The 16,657-nt window shown below is 41.4% G+C and overlaps 1 protein-coding gene across 1 annotated transcript in view; it reads right to left on the bottom strand.

Moving 5' to 3' along the window:
• Positions 1–527: 527 nt before the first annotated feature.
• Positions 528–16,657, bottom strand: part of LOC135710401 (uncharacterized) — a 102,316-nt gene continuing 86,186 nt past the window's right edge. Inside the window, exons 4-7 of the mRNA XM_065232967.1 lie at positions 15,047–15,248; positions 13,233–13,600; positions 12,710–13,169; positions 528–3,984 (exon numbers count right to left, since the gene is read on the bottom strand). Coding sequence (XP_065089039.1) covers positions 956–3,984; positions 12,710–13,169; positions 13,233–13,600; positions 15,047–15,248 — 4,059 coding nt within the window. The 3' untranslated portion in view covers positions 528–955. The remainder of the gene's footprint in view (positions 3,985–12,709; positions 13,170–13,232; positions 13,601–15,046; positions 15,249–16,657) is intronic.

The following is a 16,657-nucleotide window of genomic DNA, read 5'->3' as shown; positions in this document are numbered from 1 at the left end:
GTTTCATGCAATACGTTTTGGCTAATGGCAGATTTTTTGCAAGGAAGCACTCGGAACATGACCGGTACAAATGGTTACATATTCTTATTTTGATGTGATTTGATGTATCTAAAGCCCTGCCAATTTAGAATCGGTGCGCTTCTTTTGATTCGTTACAGCGCTCCTAGTGGTCGGTTCTGGAATCTTTTGACATAAATGGTGGGGGCGTCGGTGGGAACGTTGGCGGAAACTTTGGCGACGGCGACGTCACCGCGACGCTGATGCCCCGTACATGGAGACGATTTTGATGCTGAAAGTCGCGGGATCAGATTTAATTATCAAACTAGCCACGAATGACCTAAAACTGAAACTAGTCTTCAAATCTTGGGATTGATTTTTTCAATGGAAGCTCAATATTACCGGTGGAAGCATAACTGTCCCATGTTCTATATGGAGCATCCATATACCATGGGTGGGACAGTTTTGCCTCCACCGGCAGTATAGTGTGCATGGGGGACGTTTCTTTCATCAGTAAAAACACACTCAACTCTTTTCAAATGTTACAAAACATCAATAGCAGAACCAATTCATTTGCATCCAATCTCCATACATCTAGATGTTCTAGTTCACTAGGGTGTTCTAAATTAGCTAACCATACGTAATAAAGAAAAAACAACTAATTGTTCGACCTTGATGGTAGAAAATCTAAAAAAAAAACATACATACACTAATTCGGCCCCTTATCCAAACAACAAAAAATGTACAATTACCAGTTAACTTAAGGACTAACAGTACTAAAAATCATAATTTGATCTACGTTGTCTAGTCTAAATTCATCGTTCCTTATTTTTGCCCAGTCAAAAATCGCTCCAAGTTTCCTCTTTTTTATGCATAGGTACAAACGATACGTATATCATTACTCTTACTAGACAAATCATGCCAAAAGACATTGCATTTGAAGTTAAGCTTAGCGCAGCTAGCTCTTGTTATTTGGTGGAATGCCTGACACGTTGGGAAGATTCTTGTAGAACTGAAGCAGCTGCTCCTGGCTTAAAGCTTGCAGGTATAGGTTAGGATTCGAGTAGATTGCAGAAAGGTAGAGGGGATCGAAGGGAAATCCTCCGCCCAATGTTCCCGTTGTTGGTGTCGATGGCGCAGATGGACTTGGGGGCATTGGAACTCGTGTGTTTGGTATGGTGGGAGAAGATGAGTTGGCAGAGGACAATGCTGCTGCTGTTGCTTGAGCCTGTTGCTGTGCTTGTAGCTGCTGCAGCATTTGCAGCTGTTTCTGTTTCTGGTCCTGTATACGCTTCTGTTCATGAGCTGCCTTCTGTTGTTGTTCGAGCGCTGCTTTTTGTTGCTGCTCGAACCGAAACTTTTGCTGTTGCTGCATCTGAACTTGCTGGAGGAGTTTGATTTGCTGACTGAGTGGGTGGGAGGATGGTGAATCCGCTGGAGGTGGATGTTGAGGAGAGGAGATTATCTTCGAGGGTTGAAGGTGTGGTGGAAGTGGAGGCGGAGTCATCTGCTGCAGGGGTGGAGCTTGTTGTTGAGGTGGTGGATGAGCTTGTGAATTTGATCTTCGACGAGTGGCTTTTTTGGAAGCCATCGGTGGTTGCTCGGTAAGAGTGCCCAGTAATTGAGTTAAACCGGGGATTGATGTCTTCGAAAGTCCGGATGAGGAAAGAATACTAGCAACTAGGAGTGGATTGGCTTTCTGCAAGTTGGCTAACAAAAGTCCAGTCTCAAGAAGTGAATTTGGATTTGATCCCGTTCCGTTAGAACTAGATGTCGAAGATCCAGAGGATGATGGTCCCAAGGAAATTTTGGGGCTTGGTACTTTTGGCTGAGCAGCAGGGGGAGTTCCGGCAGCGGTCGGCAATGGCACAATTTCGAAAGGCTTTTTCTTTAGACTCGGAGGATTTTGATGCTGTGGACTGGTTACAGAGGGCTGCTGAATTTGTGATGGTGCTTGGTTCGGTCCATGTACTAGTGTGATGTGCAAACTCGGAGCAGTTCGAGGAGCACGACCTGTACTGGAACCGGAAGTCGTTCGCTGTTGTAAGGACGATGTCGTGAAGTCCAGACCAGCTGGAACTTTAGCAGAGAGATTTTCAGCTCTAGAATGTTTGCTTCCAGTCAGGTCTAGCAAATCCGTTGGATCTTGAATAGAAATTTGTCTTATTGGAATGGTAGGAATAGTTGGAATATCTTTGGGATTTCCAAAGATTTGTCCAGTCTTGGCATACATTCCCTGCGTTTGGCATTCGATTGGTATAGGAATGCATTTCCGATCTCGTGAACGAGATTCCTCAGCCTGTTTACCCCGTTGTGGACTCAGTTCGGCAGTGATGTTGATCCGCATAGGATTGGGGCTGGTCTTAGAGCTATTTTGAGTGATGGCAGAGAAAATGCTTGCTCCATTGGAGATTGGCGTTACTTCGAGACCACCTTCACGCAAAATATCTAATTTACGCTTCTTCATGGGTGGGAGCAATGATGGTATTGGACGAACTGAAAGCCCCGCCTGTTTGGCAGTATTAATATTGTTATTGGTGCTTTTGGTGGGGGTTGATGAGTCACTTTCATTATCACTATCAACGAGATCAATAACTTCAGTAGGTGCTGGGACATTTGCCTTGGATATGCCACCATCTCCAGCTGTTGGAGATCGAACAGGATTCCCACTTAAACCGGAAGCTAATCCAGCTAATGCAGCTGCTCCTGCAGGACTGCCTAGCATGCTTGACGCAATTGGAGTTATCGTGGTGAGACTTTCTCTACCAAAGAGACCTCCACTGGTACTGAGTAGAGGAATATTTTCCTTTTCAAATGGTTTATTAATGGTCCCTGCAGAAAGATTCGAAGTACTGCCAGACAATTTTCTATCAGTTTTCATGCGAACGTTTCGCAAGGAAGAAGTTTTCGATGGAGTATTGACTTGTGGGTTTGTACTAGCAGTACTGATCGACACAGTACCGCTAGTGGGACAAACTGATACTTCTTTGATAGTCAAATCAGGATCTGTGTTCACCGGGCAGTTCAGAGGGAACAAGGTCGCACTTATATTGTTCTCGAAGTTGGAACCTTTTGAATTGTCCGCAGATGGAGACTCAATATTAATCTCTTGACCAGATTTGTCTTGCTTAAAGCTATATTTGAATTGCGAACCTTCATTGGGACCACCACTAGAGCCCTTATCACTTGATTGCACGGTAATTTGTTGTATTTGGATCTGGTTCGTAATTTGAATTTGATTCGTTATATGTTGGGGACTTTGTCCACTAATCTGTTGACTATTTGTTTGCTGACTGTTCTGTGGATGAATAGTGGTCTGATGCACCGTGATGGTCGTATGTGGTTGATTTATCTGTATTTGGGACGATTGTTGATCTTTCTCGTCGATATTGGGACGAACGATAACCGTCAACGGTACGGATACCGGAGACATTCCCAGATGTACTCCTTTGGGACTCCCGGTCACAGTACTGCTGTTACTGTTGTTACTCTCCAGAAGAGGAGATAACGCTTTTGCTCTTAGTTTACTTTGTACTTCCGCAGAATCATCCTTGGGTGATTCCGTTTCTTTCTTTTCTTCCAGTTCTTTTTTCACCGTTATCTCCTCCACTAAGGGCGCCGCAGACTTCTGGTTCTCTTTGTCTTCCTTGCATTCCATCTTCACAGCTACTACTTGATCATCGACAGCTTCCTGTTTCTCGATTTTAACCTCCAAAATGCCTTCCTTCGTGTCGGGTTCACGAGGGGTCGGTGAGATTTGACTTTCGTGAGATGCCTCCTCCTGTTCATCAATTTCCTTCTTTACCGCTTCGGCGATATCTTGCTGATGTTTCTCGTACGGGAGCAATATCTTTTCGTACTTTCGCCGAGTCATGACACCATTTTCCCCTCCAGTTCCTTCCAGCACCTGGTTCCATTGGTCCTTACTGCTAATCTCACTGTATCCGCCCAGATTGAGCACTCGCGTGTAGATGAGATAAAGTTTGACTGGAAAGAGGGAAGTTACATCATTAGTATTAATAATCACAGTGAAATACAGCAGAGTCGATACAAGGTCGGTGCACGGTGCTCAACATTCAGTCTAGTTCTCATGCCTAACCCAGAGTCAATGTTATAATAAGAATCCTTCTTCTTCTTTCCTTTATTTAACGTCGCAATCTAGTGCCAATCACCGACGGCAATCGAATGTGCAGGAAGGCAACTTCCACACCTGCGTAGAATATCGCTCCCATTCAAATACACATGGGCCGGGACCAACAGCTTTACTTCCCTTCCGAAGGAAGCCATGACCAGAGATTTTTATGTCTCAGAAAAATGCCACCGACCTCGGCTGGGATTGAACCCAGACCCATTAGGGTGAGAAAGCAGTCACGCTTACCACTACACTACCGGCGCCGGCTATAATAAGAGTGAAGACAGAAGACGCCAAGAATGAAGACAGAAGTATCAATCGAACTGTCAAGCGGGGTACCAAACAAGCAAAGTAAATAAATTTTATTGTTCCCACAGCCAGTGAACTACAAGTATTGCATTCATTAGTGACAATATTTTATTTAATACATTGTGGTATTTATAAGTAATACCAAGCACTTGTTTGAACATTTTTCAGGTTCAATAATTGTTTGTGTCTCCCAGAAGCCCCGTTACCGACATGCATTTTTTTTTACTTCTGAATGAAAGTCATCCGATGTTAACGCAAAAATCCTGGTTGCCGTAAACTCTGACGAAAAATAAATCACAAATAGTGTTGATTGTTCGCAACATTTTCTCTTGGCGGGACTCTTATTATATTATAGGCCTAAACAAGCCCTTAACTAGGATGGTTGAACTTATCAAATTACAGACCTTGGCTTTATAAATAGCAATGCTGCAAAAGAATAGTTTGGACCTTTAGTTTATGTAAAACCCAAATAAAATTCCTGAATCATTTTGCAAAAAAAATCCAGTTGTCACCGTTAAGCTAGGTTTAGGCGATTCAAGTCAATTGATCAACTCACTTGAATTCAATTGGCTTGAAAAGTTGAGCCGGATTCAACTTTTTTCAATTCAAGTGAGTTGATCATTTCAATTGAATGGCAAGGTTTACACGTTCAATTCACGTTCGAGTCAGTTGAATTCAACTGACTTTATCAATTGACTTGCCCTGTCTACACCCAGCTTTTGAGTCAGACGCTTTTCCCGAACTGCCGAAGAGCCAGAGTGAATCCCTTGGCCCGAAAACACGCATACGCAGGCAGCCTGCAGCAGCTTCTGTGCAAATACAATGAGCATACAATGCGTCAAGTTCATTCAACACCACTGCAAGCTGTCGTGGTTTTAAATTACGTGTTCAAAAGCCAGAAAATACGCCCCGATCGCATATTATCACCATAGAGGTAACTTTAAGACTAGAAGGTCCCAAAGAAACGTGCTCAACTCATTGGCTCAGCTCTGGTACTATCTTCGGTCCCAAGCTAATCGATGCATCCCTCAAAACATAGGAAAATCCACGAGTCCCTCATTTCATATGTCAAACTTTCATAGCGAATCAAAACAAACATTGTGTAGTACTAGAATTTTGACTAGAATGATATACGTTAATCAAGTAGGGAGCCAATACAAATCGTTAGTTTCCACCGTCACTGCCTACTATACTCGAAAAACACGTAAATTTTATCATAGTATTTTAGTATCAATTTGAATCGCACATGTTTGTTATCTTGCAAAGTAGACGTAATATTTAATTACAATGGAAATTTCCCGATTAACCGACCGTCTGGTATTTACTGCATTATGAAGAAAAGATCGATCTTGCAAATATCGATTCTATTGTACCGATTAAATCGATAGATTGATTCTAGTGCCGTAAATAAAATCGATCCTCCCAGATCGATCTTTTACTAAAAATCGCCCAATCCTAGTGCTATCACACCCAACGACCCATCGAATGAAGCCTGCACGGACGACATCACGACGGCAGAAATCTGGTCTGCAACAATAGCAAGTGCTCCACGCAAATTCCCCGGCTGAGTTCTACCACCACATGTTCGACGTCATCCACTGAGAGTTGAATCTGTTGCAGAATGAGGCACTCAGCGGTAATCTTCCTCCATCATTTGTCGAAGGCATCATCGAGCTGGTTAAGAAGAGAGGCGGCGACGACACAGCCCGTTCATATCGTCCGATATCGCTGCTCAACAGCGAGCGACTACAAGCTATTCTCCCGCATTATCAAAACTAGGCTCGAGCAAGTGATGATAGAGCACCACGTCTTGAGCGACGGGCAGAAACACTCCAACACAGAGCGCAATATCTTTCAAGCCACTCTTGCTCAGAGACCGGATAGCACATCTTCGCCACCACCGCCGTGCCAGGAAGCTAATCAGCTTTGATCTCGATCACGCCTTCGATCGGGTCCGGCACTCTTTTCTATTCGAGACCATGCGCTCGCTCGGCTTCAACCAAGATCTCATCGCTCTTCTTTCGCGCATCGCCAGCCGGTCCACCTCCTGGATGTTGATCAATGGGCACCTTTCTCGTCCATTCGAAATGCAACGCTCTGTACGGTCAGGGGATCCGCTATCCATGCAACCTTCGTTCTCTGTTGGTGGCGTAGTGGACGACATCACTGTGACCGTCACATCAACCAGGCCAATAAATGAGATAAATAGGCTGTTCACTGGCTTCGAGAGAGCTACTGGCGCAAATTAAATCTCCGAAAAACTGTTGCCGTCAATGTTGGGCTTTTCGAAGGCTACACAATCAACACTACAAACAGTCAATGTAGTTAACATTCTGGGTGTTGTTTTCGCAAATTCGATACGACTGATGACAACGATGAACTGTAATGTGCTGGTGGGAAAGTTCGTGCAACAAATCGTGCACAAGTGGTGTACTATCCCCAACATTTCTCTGAGTCAATTAGCGAAATTGGAAGGTGCATCGGAGCCGTTCGAAACGCGATTCGGAAGTATGGTGATGAAGCAACTTTCAAGGAAAAGAAAAAAATCTGGACGTAAACCAAACCCTGAAAACCGAAATCTGGACCGGAAAATCGTGCAAGCTTTCACTCGCAAGAAAAGTGCGTCGTTTCGAGACGTGGCTAAAAAAGTGGGATCCTCGAAAAGTTGCGTCCAGCGGGCCAAGGCAAGAATGGGTCTAAAGACGTATAAGCCAAAGCGGAGTGAAAAACAAGCCGCATCCGTCAAACCGAGGGCTTGACAGCTATACAACCAATTGCTGTGCGGAAAATCGGTGTGCGTGATTATGGACGAAGAATCATACGTTAAATTTGATTACAAAACTCTTCCTTGTGATCAGTACTACACCGTTCGTGATGGCCGAAGTGTTTTTTTTTTCCTTTGGTTTGCTTTTCGTCGATCTTTTTTACGTGCTGAGCACCAATGCTACTGACGCCAGGGAGGCAGCTCCCACACCTGGACCCTACCTATCGACCCATCAACTCATGAGCCGGGACCAACGGCTTTACTTCCCTTCCGAAGGAAGGCGTGATCAGCGATGTTATGCCTCAGAACAAGTCGCGGATAAGTCGATTTTTACCGAAAAATTAGGAAAAAAGGCTATGGTTTGGCAAGCCATTTGTGAGTGTGGTATGCTTTCCAAACCGTTTGTGACAACGGAGACAATGACAACCGATGTTACGTGCGTGAATGTTTAAATAAGCGTCTGTTACCCATGATCCGCAAACACGACGCCTCAGTACTTTTTTATCCTGGTTTGGCGTCGGTTAATTATTCCTAGGACACGGTAGCCTGGTATAAAGCCAACAAGGTCCAATTCGTACCCAAAGAGATGAATCTGCCAAACTGTCCCCAGGCCAGGCCAATCGAAACTTTTTGGGCCCTGACCAAAGCATATTTGCGGCAACATGTAAAGGCAGCGGATTCCGTTACAAAGTTTGCGAGAGACTGTTGGAAAGGCAACTGTGCTGACGATAATGATTAGCGTGAGATCAATAATCTGCTCCTTGGCTTACGACTGATCGGATTTCAGATTTTCTACGTTTAACTGTAAGAGAATGCTATAGAGAACATGAATACGAAATAAAAATCGAGTTTGCTGTAAATAGAGTTACATCATCGTTTTTTTTTTAATCGTGCTTAGACATTATGGGACACCCTATAGCTCAAAGTTTTGCCAAAGCCCAGGTTTGTAGTTTAAAATAGCCTACCTTGAATACCGCATAGTTCCCAGGAGACTCCTTAATTAACGTTTGTTCTTCAGGTTCATCAAATGAAAGTTGAGAGACCTTGCCATTTGATCAGTTTGGACTTTATAAACAGTGAATTTGAAAGACTCAGAGGATTTCAATGAGTTTCTGGAGGGCTTGACAGAAAATTGTAAGTATTTTTCCACAGAAACACTTAGTAGTTTTCCAAGTATTTCGGAAGAAAATTCTAAGGTGATTTTCAAGAAAATTCATCTTAAAGGCTTTCGAGAAGAATTTAAAGGAAATAAAGAGGAAAATTGCTATGGCATTTGGAATTGAAACCCACAGACATTTTTGGAGAATATAATATCTCCTGGAGGGGTTTCTTAAAGTGTTCGGCACTAGAATTCCAATACTTATAAAAACATCTATGGAATACCGAACAGCATCATAAGATTATTGAGGGGAATACTGAAAGTGAAAGTAATTTTGAATAAATGTTGGAATGATCCTAAGGAAATCCTTGAATATTTTGCAAGGACATTGTGAGATAAGAAGCAAATAAAAGATTTAGTAAAATCAAACTTTTAAAAATGTTCAAGATTCCGTACACATAAATTCAAGATCCAGAATTAACAAGAACTTAATAAAATTTCAAAACCCTGGTCTTAGAAAACTGGTCGAGATTATGGTCCTAGAAATTTCATAAAAGTGTAACAATAAGGTATGTGAGATCTCAAATTGGGAAAAAATTTCTATATACGTGCATTCTGTGACATGCCTGTGACAAGTTTTCAAGATCCTAATAGTATCAATGCCAGCAGTGATGCATTAAAACGCGATCAAGCTGAAAGAACGCCCGTGCAGTGCATGAAAAAGAACTTGAACAAGCTTTGCTATAATGGAAAATGAACGCTGAATCATATATGAACCAATCTGTTTCCACTTTCGTGACCAAGCTTGCCAAAGAAGTTGCTTGGTTGCTTTTTGCTGATATATTTGTTGATCATGTAACACATGGTGCGTTCACTGCTGTGTTTATTAAATTAAAGTCCTCCATTTTGTTGGGGTTTAGATTGAGTGAATACCCTCGCCATGTTAAAAGCACCAATGTTGCTGGAACACCCTGCGAGCTGCAGTCGCTCGTTACTTGATTTCCTATGGGGACATTCCGCATAGATATGTTCCAGACAGCCACATTGGGAAATTCAAATTTCTGGAAAGGACCGGTGTCGAGATTTCAGCATCATATTTAACCTCAATAAACAGTCCTCTTACAGCTGTCCCAATAGGTCCTGACCATCTGGATTACCTTTCCAAATTTCTACATGACCTTATGGATCTCCTGATCGTCAAGCTCTAGTGGAAGGCTAAACAGACGAATGTAACGAATGATGGTATTTATCACACAGTCTAAGGGGAGAGGGAAAGAGTGTAAAATTCTGTTACAAGGACTGCTTTTGGGATAGGAAAAACGAGACGAAAAGGGTAAGGAGGGTTCATTTTTCATAAATTTCTCATGACATAATAAATACATGGCCCCTAGACAGCAAATTGTTATTCTTGAATGCCATTTTTCCCTTCCCAAAGAAACTAGATTCCTTATGGGATGCCTTTGAATCGCATCGCATGAATCGCAGCCTTAGTTAATTAGTTCTGAGTTTCATATCCGCCGTTTTTTTCCGTGTTGGGTATATTCATCACTGCGACCATTACTTTGATCTATTGTTATATTCCCCGTTTTTATATTGCTTTATCAGTTATGTCGTATCACTATTTTGTGAAACGACCGACATAGACTGACCAAAAGCATTTTCCCAGCCAGGTATTACATTTCGAATGAAATGTACTACTTTGCTGGGACCTGCATTCCAAATATCAAAGGGTTCTGCCAGCCCCTTATCCAGAAAAATACGCCTTTTATTGAAGATTGCTGCACAAGAGCATAGCAGGTGTTCAGAGTCTTCCTTTTCTATACCATAGAATTGACACATATCCTCTTGAAGTTTTCCAATTAGCTTAAAATGAAATTTACATGGACAATGTCCTGTTATCAAACCAGTATAGACACTGAGATCTTTCTTTGATAATTCAAGAATTTTGCTAGTCATTGAAATGTTCGGAATTATGAACCGTTTCGACTGCCTAGCAATGGAAGTGTTGTTCCAATTGGTCTCCACTTTCATTTTTTTTTTTTCCATTTCTTGATCTCCATTTTAAGAGAACAATCAGAAACTCCACAGAATGGTTCTGGTTCTATGAATTGCTGAGATGATCCTAGCCTGGCTAACGTATCGGCTTTTTCATTCCCTTCAATTCCACAGTGGCCAGGAACCCAATATAAGTTTACTTGGTGTTGACAGGCCAATTTCTGGAGTGACATTGCACATTCCCATACGAGTTTGGAATTGCATGTTGCTGATTTTAAAGCATTTAATGCTGCTTGACTATCAGACATAATGCAGATATTCGAATGTTTATAATTCCTGCGCAAGCATATTACAGAGCATTCAAGAATTGCTTGAATTTCTGCTTGGAACACGGTTGGCCAGTAACCCATGGATATTGAGATATCAATCCCTGGACCAGTTACCCCTGCTCCCACACGGTTGTTCAATCTTGAACCGTATGTATAAAAAAACAGTTGAACCTGGACGGATGTTTGGTCCCCCACTTTCCTAAACATTACGATCAAATTCTGCTACATTGTAGAAACGATCGAAATTATATTTTTTCTCCATCCAGTCTTCATTATTTAAGATAATCAATATCAAACATTTTTAAAATGCTAAGGTGTCCTGTAAGATCACCTTCAAGGAAGTACTTTGTTTGTGAACCAGTTACCACCGTTACTCAAAATACTTCGCATCTAAAACCTGCCGATCGCTTGTAAGAACAAACAAGCTACCTACTAACTGGATTTTAGCTAGCTTTTGTTGCCCTCTTTTAGGGAAAATTTGAATATGAACGGCTATTATTGAACTTAAAGTAAAGTTACCTCAGATCGTAACAGTTCGAATAAACCCAAGACGAAATAGTTATCTGCATTACCCAGACTGTGGAACATTCTAATTTAGATTTAGATTTTTTTTATTAGGGTCACTTTAATATTCTTGATTCATTTGTGACCAGTCCAGGGATGAGATGGATGCTAACCACTGTTGCAGAATACTTTCGCTTGACAGTAGACAATAATTAAACAATACTCTCAAGATTTTTTTTATTGGATAGTGTCTTATATAAAGGCAGATAATAAAAGTAGCAGAAATAACTTCACCGTCTACCAGTCGAGCATCGAACATAATATGATAATGTAGATGTCAATCTTTAAGAAGATCATTATGAGAGCACATCATTTTTGAATTGTATTCAGACAGAGTTGCCAGTCGTCCTGATATGTTGTCTTTTAGGATTTTATGCAATAAAGCCCGATTTAGACGACTCAAGTAGACGTTAGCCCAGCCCCTTGAACTTTGGATTGGTAGATTTGGACAAAACGCATTTTAAACTTATGTGCATGCTTATGTTAAAATTTTAAGTACATGCAAAACATGCAAGGTTAGATTTATTACATCTTCTGCATATGTTTCATACAACAAACGTAATGGCAGTTCTTGCAATGGTTGCAGCGTACTATGAAGTTTTTCATTAGCATTTTTTTGTATTAATCCTTCACGAAATGATTTCCTACAAGCAATGCAACAAACTTTTTTCGAAAAATAAGCTAACCAAAAATACCAAAATTATTTTAAGAAACTTCCGCCGACCACATTACAGAATCTGTTCATGACGCGAAACATTGCAATTTCTACATACTTTTCATGCAAATTTGTAATATTATTTAGAAGCTTACATTTCCCGGTTGTGTGTAGGGGAAATGGCTCTAATGTTGGCCTATAGATCTTCAGATTGGGCACATCGATTGAAATTTCCTATTCTTCAATTATTCTTAGAACAAAGTTGTTCCATATAGTTTAAGCAACGTGTACTGAAATTCAGTGTTTTGGTTGATTTCTAATTTCATGATCAAACAAAATCTTCGTTATCACAATTCTAAAATCTAGTAAATGCTTGTTAATAGTAATGGTTGGTTGACAATACGTGATGCTTTGTTGTTTATGCTTTTTAAAGACTTTTTCGTTTTCCACGGTATAAAAACGGATTTCTGTATTTTATGCTGGTCATACTGCCCAGAGGACCCAAACCAATAGAATACATTTCTAGCTTGAATACAGAGCTCTATTATGCTCCAGTGACCAGGAGTGACGCTTGACTTGACTTGACTATAATTACTCGAAAAAAGTAGCTTGTAAATTTATGAACACGTGTAAAATTATGCTAAGGGCGCGTTAATTGTGCGCTAGATTTAGCGTAAATTTACATGATTTTTTTTTCGAAGTTTGTACAAATGGATATATTGGATGCTAGTGAAAAAATGACAAACAATGCTTATCTTCGAAATTTTAATATTGGCCCAATATAAGGGACATTAACCCTACTTAACGACAACTACTGACGTAAGCCAAACACGCAATTTGTATCGACCCAATTCAAGTAACATACCATCTTTCAGCGACGTTGCTTGACTATCGGCATACGCCAACGCATTAGAGTCCAGATACTGCTGAAGGCGTTGCAGGAAATCTCGTTCATCGGCTGCCATGCGATCATGAATCTGGAACAAATTGTCTAACTCCTCTTCATCAGCTTGCACATCTTCCGGTTCCTCTTTTTCCACCAGAGCTTCGTCACACACCGAAGCTTCATCGACTTCCTCATCTGGTTCACTTCCTTCAGTCTGTTTTGCTGTTCGTGCGACCTTCGGTTTACGGCCAGCCTTTGACTTTTTACCTTTTCCTTTCGTAGATTTAGATTTACTTTTATCTTTTTTTCCCGGTGGAAGAGGCAGTGGTACAGGAGGTACAGCAATTGGATCCACCAGTTTTACCACCGGTGTTGTCCTTGATGGCCTAGGGTTATAGCGAGGAGTGGACTGCAAATCTACTTTCTTGGATGGTGATGCCTGTAATGAAGACGATCGATGGTTAAATGATAATTTCAATTGCGCGATGTATGCTGAAAGTACCTTGCTGTATGAATAATCAGATATATCTGATTCATTCGATTCGCTTTCTTCGGAAACACCCTCCTTTTTGATCACCTGGGACGAAGAATCGGACAGCGTTTTCTTCCGTTTTCCTCGAGGTCGACCTTTCAGCTTTGGCGCCAAATGGTTGCACAGCAGCTCATGAGTTTCCAGTTCAGGATAATCGAACGTTTCCTTGCAGAACATGATCTTCAAGTTGGGTGTAGTGGCCACATATCCACTGAGCGTCTCCACCAGCGTACTCCGCAGCCAGTCATCATCCACTCCTTCCAGCCGCTTCAATACGGCTCGATAGCGACAGTAACGGGGGAAGCTTAATACTGCGATTTTCGAGGCTTTATTTTCCGCTGTGAAATGAAAAAAAAAACGAATGGTAGGAGTTTAGTGGTTTGCATGGCAAATCGGATTGGATAATTAAATTCAACAACTCGTCTGTCGAATGCGATTTATGTCTTTGCTCGCGATCGCGGTTTATTTTCTGCTGATGGTACAGAATTTAGCTTGTTTAAAAATATTGAATTTCTGTTTGCTTTTGCAGTGAATGGGTGGATACAGTTGGAACATGTTTAGCGTGCTTTCAGTGATGAAGAACGATTAAGGATTTTCATTCAAAATTATTTTGTTCAGTATGCTAAACGCTCACTAACTGAAAGAGTTTTTTTTTTAAACAACTGCCTGTAACTGTTTAAATTAAGTTTTTTTGTTTGAAATAAGTTGTCGGCTGTCATATTTTTGGCAGCAGTCAACATTTGGCTACGGGAAGTTGGAATTTCTAAAGTTATCAAACCGTTCCGTTCACTTAGCGAACGTTTAGTGTATTTGAAAATCATGTCCACATGGTCTATGATCGAGCAAAATGTGTATTACCATGTTCGCCAAAGTCCAACTGTAATAGAACAAGACCGGCTAGGTTGGCGAGCAGAAAAACACACATTCGCATTCTTCCGTTAGCTCGTGCAAGCCGCCTTCATGCCGTTGCTTGGTCGCATAATTGTGCATCTGCCATGCTTTCGCTGGCTAGCACTACTAGGTTTAATCGGTGCATATTTAACGATTGCACAAGCGTCCATCTTTTATTCGGGCCATACTCTTCCGGTGCCCAAGTACCGCACCTATTTTGAATCAGTTGGAGAGCAAAAGTTAACAACCAACAGATTCGAAGTAAGCGTTATCATCCAGGAGGACATCCTCGAGCGAAAACAGTGTGAATGTATTCCTCGGCACCAGTGTCGTTCGCCACGTAATATCATCAATTTGCAGACGTAAGTACTAACTCTACAATATGAAAACATCATCAGAAATTGCAAGCACTTGCATCGAAAGAGCTGCTCTACTACTTTACTCCGACCTGCCAAGCGTTGATGTGTGTTATTTATAGTAATGATCAATATTTACTCCAAAACGTCTCATTTTGGTTTTCCCTCTTCTTTTGCGGCTTTTCTTTTCACAGACGAGATTGCCATCATCGTGAAAAAGTGTGCTGTGAAACATGAGAACTGCCTCCTCAATGGACACCAAAACACGCATTTGACCGACGTAGGTACTATACAGACCAAAGCGAATAACAGAACGTGCGAGATTGAGCCTCAAGAGCAAAAAGATCGTAAAACGATGCATGTGTTTCTAATCCATCTCAATTTTCTTGCGAAGTGAAGCGTTATTTTATGAAGCGTTAATGTGAAAAATGTTCATGATTTTCCAAATAAAAACAAACACGAATGAGTAAGTCATCCAATTTGATAGCTCAAAAAAACATATCATACAAACAATGCGATAAGTGGAAGTAAACTTACCAGCATGCTTCTCCTTGTCCACATCGCCAAAGTCCAGTGATGAATTTCTGCTCAGATTGCGGGTGGTGGTCATCGAATCTTTTGCACTGTGCTTGTTGAATAACGTCCGAAGGCCCCAGTTCCACTCCAGGTCGATCGCTACCCACGTTAGTAGATCGTCAGCCCGCAGGATCACTTTATCGGAGATGGCTAGCACTTCATCCTGGAATGATGTAAAGTTAAACGAGGTTTATTTAAAAGATTTATATGAAAGGATTGCATAATTTAGTTAAGAAAATAATGTACATGGATGATGAATGAGGATGGTAATTTAGGTAGAAACCACCTCCCTTATGTGGTGTTTACATCTGTGTGGATTTGCTAGCGCTAGTGAACTATCATTGCGCCAAAAAGTAGCCAGAATAATGTAAAAAGGGCATCTGCGTCTACCAGCATGAGATTTCAGGAGCAACTGAAATTCGTGCTAGTTTCGTCCTAGTATACTTGAGCTAGCAAATCCGCACAAATGTATTAAGCGTCCCACGCGGAATATTTTCAAAATTTCAAAAGCAGTTTTTAAGTTTAAAACCGGAATTTGTTTCCGTGATTTAGGGATCTGAAATGGAAGCTGGCGGATCTGTTTCGGACGACCGGTGTGCAGCACTTCTAGCATAGCATCTAAAATCAAAATTCTGCATGAAAGTGCGTCCTACCTTGGGGGTGCGTTATTTACCATTCTCCCCTAAGTGCTTTTGTAAACAATGATTCAACCAATCAACCGTAAATTTCTTGCTGTGGTGTCTATATTACTCCATCACTATGGATAAATGATAACTGAACTTAGTGTTCGTTTTTTATGCCTTCATCGCAAGGAATCTATTATTAACAATAATCAAAAATGTGTACTCATGTAGAATGTGCTTATTTCCAAAAACATAGCAATCCAGTAGTTAAAATGTTGCTTATTTTTTTTTTCCTTTGGTTTGTTTTTTTCCGTCGATCTTGTTTTCCGTGCTGAGCACCAATGCTACCGACGTGCCAGGAAGGCAGCTCCCACACCTGGACCCTACCTATCAACCCATCAACTCATGAACCGGGGACCAACGGCTTTACTTTCCATCCGAAGGAAGGCGTGATCAGAGATGTTATGCCTCAGAACATCCCGGCGGTAGACCTGTGCGCCGCCGCGCCACGCCGCCGCCGCCGACGATTTTCATACGCCGCCGCCGCCGATGAAATTGAACCGGCGCGCCGCCGCAGTAAAATCGTTCACGCCGCCGAATAAATTTATGTCACGCCGATGAAAAATCCCCAACACCTTTTCGGTAAAATGCATCTTGGACGCGTAGAATGTGTGTGCACGCTCGTTCATGGCTACTCAAAATTGAGTGAAAACTCACTCAATTTCATTAAAACCGGATCTACTCTAAATTTAGTAACATAGCCACAACTAAATTTTGAGTAAAACAGCGAGGTACTTGTTGATGAGCTATTTCTACTCATTTCCATAGAATCCAAAACATAGGGAAATGAGTCAAAAATACACAAATGGGCAAATATTTGGTGTCTTTTCTTTTTTCCTTTAGGATAAATAAACCAAAAACTGGAAAAACAGTTAAATCAAGCATCAAA

The sequence above is a fragment of the Ochlerotatus camptorhynchus genome, unplaced genomic scaffold (genome assembly GCF_037179485.1).
Source record: "Ochlerotatus camptorhynchus isolate MF236.1 unplaced genomic scaffold, CSIRO-AGI_Acam_v1.1 ptg000380l, whole genome shotgun sequence".
Classification (NCBI taxonomy): domain Eukaryota; kingdom Metazoa; phylum Arthropoda; class Insecta; order Diptera; family Culicidae; genus Ochlerotatus; species Ochlerotatus camptorhynchus.
This window is presented reverse-complemented; position numbering and strand designations above follow the sequence as displayed.